Below are 10,920 nucleotides of genomic sequence, written 5' to 3' on the forward strand. Positions count from 1 at the left end.
CACCCCTAGTATTAGAAAAATCATGATAGCAGTGGAGGGGTGGTAGCGAAGTCACTTTTTTCAGCTCATGAAGTTACTAACCCCCTAAGATAAATTGAGTTTTTGAAATCTGGTGTATATCTGGTTTAGGCCCATGCTAGGGATATTGTCAATATTCTATAATATGGTGCTTGGTATCGCTGGAAAGGGGACCTTTTAGGCTTTCATTTAAGCCCAGTACTGAATCTGTCTGACAAACACAGAGGTCACATGACTTCTTTAAACCATAAATAAATTAATTTTATCACAATTTCCGCCTAAACTGTATGCTTTATTTTATCCCTGTGGCATGAAAGAACACCACGGACACAAAAGTCAACAACTTCAATACTCAAGGCACTCTGATGACTCAGAAAATGTATAATATACCCATACTATTTATTTGTGAGAGCCTTAAATTAGACTTGTGCAGCCAGCACAAGTCTTCAAAATAGAATAGAGCCAATAGAATGGACAAATAGAATACCCTTAGTCCAGGGCCAAATGTTGTAATAAAAACACTTGTAATTGGTGTAACAAAATGTTTCTATCATGTATTTTGATATTCACCCACTTTCAGTTAGAATGTCAGAAAGTAGCCCATGCACTGAATGTTGATGGATTTTGACAAGGTTTTGTCAGTTTTGTGAAAAGATTGTTGGAATCAATCGCTGTAAAAACCTATTATTGTCTATCCATTCTAAAAGTGCATCTATCCATTATAAAAGTCCATCTATCCATCATAAAAGTGCATCTATCCATTATAAAAGTGCATCTGTCCATTATAAAAGTCCATCTCTCCATCATAAAAGTCCATCTCTCCATCATAAAAGTCCATCTATCCATTCTAAAAGTCCATCTCTCCATTATAAAAGTGCATCTATCCATTATAAAAGTGCATCTGTCCATTATAAAAGTCCATCTCTCCATTATAAAAGTGCATCTATCCATCATAAAAGTGCATTTATCCATTATAAAAGTGCATCTGTCCATTATAAAAGTCCATCTATCCATTATAAAAGTGCATCTATCCATCATAAAAGTCCATCTCTCATCATAAAAGCCCATCTATCTATTATAAAAGTCCATCTCTCCATTATAAAAGTGCATCTATCCATCATAAAAGTGCATCTGTCCATTATAAAAGTGCATCTCTCCATCATAAAAGTGCATCTATCCATCATAAAAGTGCATCTCTCCATCATAAAAGTGCATCTCTTCATCATAAAAGTGCATGTCTTCATGTTCATTTTATGAAGTATACTTAAGTAATTTTCAAGTATATTTTTAAGTATACTTTATGTAGTAAGTATACTAATATCAATGTGTACTTGTAGTAAAATTGTGTACTATTTCAATACTGCTTGGGACTAAATTGGCTCACTTTTCGTATTTTTAGTATTTGTAAGAGTAGTAAACTAAGTACACAACTAGGTTTCTCATTTGTAATGCATCTGTACTACAAGTGAACTTATAAGTATACTAGTAGTTTACTGTTTTAATACAAGTAGTACATTTTTTAGTTTATGAAAGTACACACTGATGTGTACTCTCAGTAAACTACTAGTTTCGTAGTTTATACTGCAAGTGTACTTGTACGTTTTCTTTAAGTAAACATAACATTATACTTTGCACTTAAAATGTAACATTATTATTTTTGCACTTGAAAAATACCTTTAACTGTACTTTATTTTAAAAACATGTTATTAGCTTCATGCATCCTTTTTTAATCTTAACACTTGAATGTCAGTAAGTTTCATAAAGAAAGGCAACATTTTAAACAAAAAAGTAGAATTAGAGTAAATTGATATACACGACCAGTAGACTAGCCTCCACAAAAATTCAGATATGCAGAATTAGAAACATATCTGTTTTATATCAATTTTCTAATCAATATTTTCAAACAATGGAAGTTTCATAAGACTGTATGTATATGAAAAAACTATGTAAAAAAGTATATTTAATTGACTACTCAATCAAAAGAGTTAACACAACTACAAGACAAGTATACTTTGAATTCTTAATTATTCTTTTAAGTATATCTGGATCAAAAGATTGAGTTCAAGTACAGGCCAAATATACCTGGGCCCGTATTCATAAAGAATCTTAATACAAAGAGTAGCTCCTAGTGATAAAATTCTAAGAAAATTCTTAGAAATGTGTCCGTTTACTCTTAAAATTAAAGAAAAAATCCCAGTAGAGAAAAAAGTAATTCAGAAAGCATCTTAACCCTTAAAAGAGGTCTTAAGGTCAAAATTGTTAGGAGCATGGACGAGGACTTTTAAGAGGCTGAAGAGTTTCTTCAGCAGAGGAGAACATGGCAGAAAGAAGAAGGAGAAGAAATCTGTTGCAGACAATGGATGACAGTGAGTTAATAAGACGCTATAGATTAGATCATGCAGGGATCATGTTTGTGACTGATCTTAGAGACGCGCTAACATCTCCGACACAGTGCAGAAATGCAATAGCGCAAGAAATGAAAGTAATCACTACATTACGATATTTGGCAACTGGGAAAATGCAACAGTGCAGCAGTGTGTAATGTACACAGTAGCATGTAATTTCAAAGTGAAGGCTTAGAATAGACCCTTTACTTAAAATCACTCTTTTTTCCTTCTTGGACAACCAGCCAATCACAGTCTTCAAAAGATTGTGTCATACATAGCAACGGGGTCAGCCCCGCCTCCTCACTAAGATGAAAGTTTTTGTCTTTTCCTTGCTCAGAGTTGTTCTCAGATTGGCCCCGAATCGCTCTTAAGCTAAGACTCCTTGTTTTTAAAGGAGAACTCCGGTCAGTTTTAACATTGAGCTCATTTTTTTGTAAATTTGGAGTGCTGTTAATACAGAGAACAACGACAAAAATCGGTGTTGCCTACACCATGTTATCCTCTTTTTAAAATTTGCACCCTGTTGACTTCAATGGGGCAAGTTTTAAACCTGCTTTTAGCCTCTTAACATCCTTGATGTGTCATTACAAGTGCCCAGCCATGTGAGTGATTCCTTCAGAGTGAACGCGGGTCAATCTGACTGCAGTAGATGTGAAAGATATGGATAAAAATGATAATAATTCAGCCAGCGCTCACATGGCTGTGCACTTGTAATGTCACACACACTCTCTCAGAGTAATAGTTACTGCATAATACATTTTCAACTAGCAGAATAGTACAGAATCACGATACACAGTCTCACTTGTAGCCATGTCTTTTAATAATATTTCAAAGGGCAAAAACAGGAACTTTTAATTGGCTTCACATCATCAACTGTCACTTTAGCGCGAGGCCCTGTGCAGTCACAGACTTGGTACTTTCCATAGGGTACTTTCAGTAGCATATAGCATTACCTCCCAAGCCTGAGCTAACTCGATCACGTCGAGCGGTGCGCGTGGTTTCAGATAGCCAGGGTCCTCCAGCTCCACTCTCAAATAGCCTCTTTGCCCATTTTCTGTTATTCGAGAGTGACGCAAGGTGACGCGAGGCCAAGATGGCGACGGCCGACTCCGCCCACTTTAGGCTTCAAAAATGCTCTTCAGAAACCTATACGGGTGACGTCACGGACACTACGTCCATATTTTTTTACAGTCTATATTTTTTTTACAGTCTATGGTTTTGAATCACGCTTCGGATCAGTGTTTCGAAACATCTGCGCTTCGGGACCTCGCATGTTTCGCGTCAGCCATCCCTACAATAAACGTTTAGTTTTTTTCCACATCACAGTACAATTACTAAGAACTTCAGCTGTAGGTGTTTGTGGGTAGGCCTACTGTGGTGTTTGCTTCCCTTTCAGACAAAACTTGCACCTCAACATGCAACCATGTCACCTTCCTATGAGGTGAGAATCACAAGCTGAAACAATTACGTGCAATTTGCCAGTCTTGAATTTAAAGATTTTACAAATAAATAAACAGAACAGATTTATTTGCCCCAGAAAAATAGATGATTTAATGGTAGCGACTTTAACAACATTTGCTAAGTGAAAGTTTTTTTGTTTTTGTTTTTTACAGAAAGAGAGAACAAAAAAATGTCTTCCCATATACAGTTTAAGTATTTATAAAATTATTAATTTTGTTTGACTTTATTGGTATTGATAATTTAGCAAGCAGTCTGTAGACATTTGTCTTCCACCTTGTCTTCTTCGAAGTACTGTAACCAAAAAAGAAAAAGATGTGTTACATGCACACAAAGATAATATACCAGAATACTCCCATACTCTACATTATTAAAATACAGCAGTGCACTTGCCACTCACACGCTATTGTCGCTCTTCATAATACAAGCAGTCCTAAAAATGAATTGAGTTATAATTAATAGAACATTTGTAATAGTAAATTAATAGTAACTAAATAGTATATATATATATATATATAAAAAATCTTATATTAGAAATGGGGAATTAAAAATCTTTTTTTTTTTTACAATAAGTATGCAGGCTCCCAGAACTGTAGCTTTCATTTTGACTTCCAAGTTTCTTGGAAACCTCAGCACAAAATCTGCATCAGCTGGTTCACAGCAGCCTGAGAAAGGTTTGAAGATCTTGCCAAATGATCTGTCTATTGCCGCCCCATTCAAAGACACCAGCTGTGGTCACAGTGTAAGACAGGAAATTACAACACATTAAAGGCATAGGTCACCCAAAAATGAAAATTCTGTTAACATTTACTGTTTGGTGAACTATCTTTAACACATTAACAGTGGTTACTAGTTAAATGTCTTCAGAAACCAGCACTGGATTTACAACTTAATCTTCATTCTGCTACTGTTTAGAAAAGCAAAAAGACCATGTTAGCTCTGGCATTTAAATCAAAGAAACATGTTTGTAGGTCAGGTTTTTTTTTCCACCATATATAGCACAACCTGAAATCCCCTAGTGTGGGATGGACAATGAGCTTAAAATGGCTTAAAAAACATAGAATTTCAATTACAATCTAAAAATGTTAAAAAAGTTTGTGTTAAAGGTTAGAGGATAGACAATATCTGCTAAACCTTTATATTAGGTGTCTTTTATCTACTCAAAATAATTGTTAGGTGCAATGAACTTTTTTCATGTTGTATTGCTGCTATTGAGGTGTGATCAGGGTTGCCAAGTCTGTATAGCAAAAACAGCCCAATTGGGAGGTGGGGGATGGGTCTATAAAAAATAAAAATAAAAACCGTGAACAGTGTTATAAAAGTAGCACAATTCCGTGTGAAACACTGGCAACACTGTGGGGGAGACATAAGGTGACATGTTTGGTGTAATGGTTTAAGGGGTTGATTAGGTGTTGGGGTCAAAAGTGCACTAATAGATATAATTACAGTCATTTATTATAGCTATAATTACACACAGGTTTTTATTAAAAAAGTACAATTAAAAAACATGTATGTAAACAAGACGTGCATTGTATCAAATTATTAATTTAAATCTCTGAGGTGGGACCAAATATTATTTTTGTCATTTAAAAGTCTACAAGTCAGTGGAAAATTGAGTGTATGTGCATCACCTCAAAGTTTGCATCCGCACAGCAGGTGCAAGGTACACATGGTCCCGCAATCTTAAATGCTGGTTCCCCTCGTTCATTCTCAACTGTGAATTTAGGTAGGCAAACATGCCAGTTTTGTCGAACAAGTCCGATGGCAACGCCAGGTGGAGACTGAACCTCCAGCTAAAATAAACAAACAACATATCATATACAGTACATATATAGTACAACATTATCAAGGGGTAAACAAGACAGAGATAAGGTCATACCTCATGGCTGCAGCAGGAGCAAACAAATGGTCGCACCAGTCTGATGATCTCTTGATTTGAGTCATTAAAAACATTCATTGTGAAGGAACGTGCTGCAGCACAGTATGTCCTGTTACAACAATCATTGTCCTCAATAATTCTAAAAATGTTGTTCCCAGTGTCATCCTTCACCTCATATCTGTTGTTAGACTTTATTCCACAGCAAGCTTTACGAAATGAAAAGGTATGAGATAAGTGTGTTGCTCATTTGATTTCACTGTATTTCATTCATGAAATGCTGACGAACAAACCTTCTCCAAGACTTTCTTCCAGAGTTTTTTCTTTGTAGACAAACAATTGATCAATCTACAATAAACATGAAAATTACAGTCTAAATCAAAATAACATACACATAATGATAAACATGATTATTTATTAATATTAAAAAAGCATCTCCAGCCTTATCTGACCCAGGTCAAAGTCTCCAGATGAGAAGGATAGTGGTACGGGTCTGAGGAAGGTATCATTGCGGTGTCCTCTGGAGCATAAACAGAAATGTTTATGTATCAAACAGCTTTGTTAAACAAATTATTACACACTGAAATCTATTGTGTATATTATCAATAAAAAATGGATGTCATCCTTCATACACAACATTCAATCAGGTTTATGATCTTCATATCTGCAGTTTTATAATACACTAATGTATATTTTAATGCTATAACATTGAAAAACATTATTATTTGATTCAGTGCACTTATATTTGTCTTTCATGGTCCCTTGTGAAAAATAAGTGTTTTATAATATTGCATGTGAACTTGTAGTGTACTTAAAATCTTTAAAAGTATAGTTGTTGACACATTAATATATTTTAAATGTACAAAATTGCAACATCATCATTACAAATGTGCAATTACAAATATAGGCTACTTAAATACATGACATATACGTTTAATAGAAGTTAGATTATATTGTAGTTTAAATGTCTGTCAGAACGTTTGGCAGTAAACTTTAACCATATTCAAAGACAATAGAAATAACATATAAAGATGTACTTAAGTCCTACTAAAGTGGGTCAAAATCTTAAGTACTCTTAAGGTCTGCAACATTTAATATAACTTTAAAATAATACATTTTCATTTAATTGTAAATAACATGCAATTAAGTGTCTGAAACGTTACATTCATTTCACACTATGGCCATTCGTTTAAAGTATGTTATTTCCATTGTAGCCTATTTTTTAAGTTTGCTAAAGTGTGCACTTATATAGCTTGCCTCGGCCATAGTCTGAATCCGCACAGTGCCTATTGAAGTCAAACAAACAAAATTGGCATAGATAAACATACCCTTTAAAAACTCACCTGACAATTCCATATTTGACTTTAGAGTGAAAGGAGAGAGATTAAAAAAATAAAGGACATCAATATTGTTTATACACTGTTAAATATCATTATTAAATTTATAGATCATAATAAATACATTGGTAAAAACTCCATAACAAATAAAATTTCATTAATTTATATTAAATAAAAAAAAGTAAAACATGCTTTAAAATTAAATTGACATATTGAGAGATATACCACATACCCATGAGATACAACTATTTTGTTCGTCTGTGGCACTGAACAGTAAAGGTTTCTCCCATGAAGATATGTTTTTCTCATGAACATACCTACCTTCCTTTTTTTTTCAGCAAGGTGTTTGTGGGTGGACAGTGGGTTGGTTGACCCACTTTCAGGTTTAGTTACTTCTGGTTTTAACAGATTGAAAATGTTCCGGTAATTCTGGTAATTTTATCTAAGTAAATAAATATACCATATATAATTGCAGGCATTTTTCCTTGATTTTCTTGTTTGCAACTATTGGATATCGGCCTTAATCAAATTTCTAGTGATTGTTGCAGCTTGGACGTCATCCAGGCTATAAGTCAATTCATTATTATTTTTTATTTTATTGTAGTGTAGGTGCTCAGCTTTATAAATGGATGTGTTTCTTTCTCATCAGCCTCAATTAGTCAGTTGTCACTTCATAACACTTCAACTGTGTTTCTGAAACCAAGCAACAGTGTACAATAGCATTTTTTTCCCTTTTCAAACAGTTTTCATACAGTTTGTGTGGGAAAATTAACCATGGTTTTATTTTAGCAAAAGTGTAGTATAGCCATGGTTATTTGCTATAACCAGTTTTACTACAAACGGTTAAACTATAGTTAGTGTAGCAAAAGCATGTTAATTTGTAGTTAATTTATATAGTAACCATGTTTTATTTAGGTTTTTATTTGTAGTAAAATGGTTAATTTTTGTAAGGGGTTGTTTCATCAGTGACTGCTAGCTTGTTCATTTTATATTCCACATATTGTGGTTGTTGGAACATGCAACATTTTTCTGTGGTTGTTACATTGTATGGTTTACGTATTTAGAAGAATTTTCAAGTTTGTGCTTTGTACAGTGCTTTGAAAACATGGAAGTGCTAATACAAAGAAAACATATTATCACTAGCAGTAAGTAGGCCTATCGATTGTCATGTTATGTCAATATGGTGGTGAGTCAGTTTTCTAGAAGACTATATGCGCCATTCTACAGAATTGGTGCAAAGTCAGAGTTGGAAACATCTTGAAATTTTTTTGTTTTTTCCCACAAATTTTGCATGTATGCAAATTGTATAATATCCAAGGTACGCTTTTCTAGTAATTGTGCAGTTAATTCTCATATTGTATTTTCAGAAAATGCTGGAATATTTTCCTTCTCCCAAAATTTGTCACTACCGAAACACAATATTAAATAATTTATTAAGAAGGCTTATAATGACCTATTAAGATTTTGTTTACATCTACCTTATAAATATATATTTTTTCTATTTTTAAAAAATATTTTTACTGGTGAAATCAATAAAGATTATAATTTTAATAATATTTTAAGTGTGATTTATGAGATTTGTTGTATTTTGAACCCAATCTTTCTTTGTAGAAGGCATAAAGTTTATCGTACTGATTTCAAAGTTAAGGATTCATTAGTTTGAATATGCATTGAACCAAACACTATCATAACATCTTAGTTGATAATTCAATATACTTTATTTTTGACAAAACATCCCATGTTACGGTAGTGACTGCACATTTTTGGTAGTGACAGTAATGTTTTGGTAGTGACCACAATAATTAGTTTGCCATGGCTGAATCAGACTGTCCACATTTTATGTTAATATAAATAGTCAGTACATATAGCAGACACACATCTGACAGTAAATATCTTATAAGAACACCTAGAGCTATTCTATACTTTGGGTCTTGAGGTGCAAGTGAGAAGAGGTATGCTCCTAGATTTTTCTTCCCAAAAAAACAACAACTTACAATGTAGACTCAGAACCACTTTGTTTTATTTGCACATTTTCAACATTTTGTTTATGAGTCATTCAGATAAATCTCCAGAACCACTGAACTGTGTGTGTGTGTGTGTGTGTGTGTGTGTGTGTGTGTGTGTGTGTGTGTGTGTGTGTGTGTGTGTGTGTGTGTGTGTGTGTGTGTGTGTGTACATAAAACATTAATTTCAGAATAATTTTCCTCATTCAGATAAATCTCCAGAACCACTGAACTGTGTGTGTGTGTGTGTGTGTGTGTGTGTGTGTGTGTGTGTGTGTGTGTGTGTGTGTGTGTACTGGTGTCTGATCACCCTCACTGGAAGTGCTAGGTGGTGTGGAAGCCCTGCAAAATGTCTCCACCTCTTTTTGTCTTTTCACCATCATCCTGTGTCTTTTCCTCCATGCTTTTCTGACATCTCTTTGCTCCCTGTCAGGTAATTCACTGATACTCTTCAACTTTCCTTCTTCCCTTCGTTTCTTATTTCTTTCTCTTTCTTTCCTTAAGTATTCCTCGTACTTCACTGGGTCTTCCCTCAACCTTTGTTTGTATTCTCTCTGTCTCTCTGTTGTAGTTTTTCTATTTTTTTTAGGCATGTTGGTGTTTTATGTCATTCTCCCTGTCAAGTTAATCATATAAATTAACATTACTGACAACAACCTTACACCTAAGCTAGTATCATGGACTGCAACCTTAAGTAATTGTAACCTCATTACATTACAGAATTTTAACAGAATATTGCATACTAAAACACTACTAAAACATACTACAGTAGTAATTATTTGCATAACTGTACTAAAATGTAGTTTATTCCTCCAAATAAAGGATTATGTGTTCCCTTTTGTCACTACCAAAACAATGTCACAACCGAAACTTCAAGAAAATGTTTCGGTTGTGACTGGTTTGGTAGTGACAATTTTAGATACTTTTGAGCCTAGCTCGAAGATGCTAATCAGCACATGGTTAGCAATCACTGGTCAGAACAGTTGAACACATATAACAACTAAATTTTATGGAATAACATCCAAAAAAAAATTCTCAATAGCAGAAAAAATGAGTTTGGTAGTGACATTCCTTAAAGTTACACACAGATTTTTAGACTTTAGAACACATTTACCTCAAAATGATGGGATCAATCTACTCACCATATAGCACATGAGAGAGAGGGACACAGGAATATTTCCTGATCAAAAATGTAGGAGTGTGGTTAAAATCAGTCTCAGCCAATGGACTACAACATTCACTGTTTTGGTAGTGACATGAAAATGCGGGACATGTTTTTTTTGATAAAGTTTCATGATTTAAAAATAAAATATAAAATAAATATTTTTTTTAACTTCATTTTTTTTAAAAAAACAAAAATATTTTTTTTAAAACAAGAATGGAAAAATTTGCAAAAATTTTTTCAATATCATTTTCACAAGTTGAAATTTAGGGGTTAGGGTTTGGGACAGCCACCTCCTAATTGAAAGTAGCCCATAAATTATGATTTTATATATATAAAGCTTACTGATATCTTAAATATTATTGTGGGTTTCAATAGATAATTGAAGGATCTTAGTAAACATCTAAGATTTTAATAATTAAATGCTTTTCAAATGTGTTTTTTGGATGAGGGACAGCAGTTTGCACCAATTCTGTAGAATGGCCCATATATCTAATGTGAGTGTACATCATTTAATCACATTTCTAAGTTGTCATAAATGATAACTGTAGTAATAAATATGTTATTTTGGTAGAAACAACATTAGGAGCCACGGTACGTTGTTTAGGAAGGAAGGAGGGACTTTTATTCCATTTCCGCTGTAGCGTGCCAACCGGAAGTTGGATCAGGGTCGAGGCGG

The 10,920-nt window shown here is 33.8% G+C and overlaps 1 protein-coding gene across 1 annotated transcript; it reads right to left on the reverse strand.

The window, feature by feature from the left end:
- Window positions 1-3,934: 3,934 nt before the first annotated feature.
- On the reverse strand, window positions 3,935-7,358 carry LOC311292669 (phospholipid scramblase 2). The gene is made up of 8 exons (XM_084412452.1): window positions 7,302-7,358; window positions 6,192-6,259; window positions 6,033-6,087; window positions 5,743-5,948; window positions 5,495-5,656; window positions 4,431-4,592; window positions 4,264-4,296; window positions 3,935-4,157 (listed from the first exon to the last, which is right to left on the reverse strand). Exons 2-7 carry the CDS (start codon window positions 6,246-6,248, stop codon window positions 4,267-4,269), a joined length of 672 nt encoding a protein of 223 aa, XP_084268578.1. The 5' UTR covers window positions 6,249-6,259; window positions 7,302-7,358; the 3' UTR covers window positions 3,935-4,157; window positions 4,264-4,266.
- Window positions 7,359-10,920: the final 3,562 nt, after the last annotated feature.

Source organism: Rutilus rutilus (genome assembly GCF_951802725.1).
Source record: "Rutilus rutilus genome assembly, chromosome: 6".
Classification (NCBI taxonomy): Eukaryota; Metazoa; Chordata; class Actinopteri; order Cypriniformes; family Leuciscidae; genus Rutilus; species Rutilus rutilus.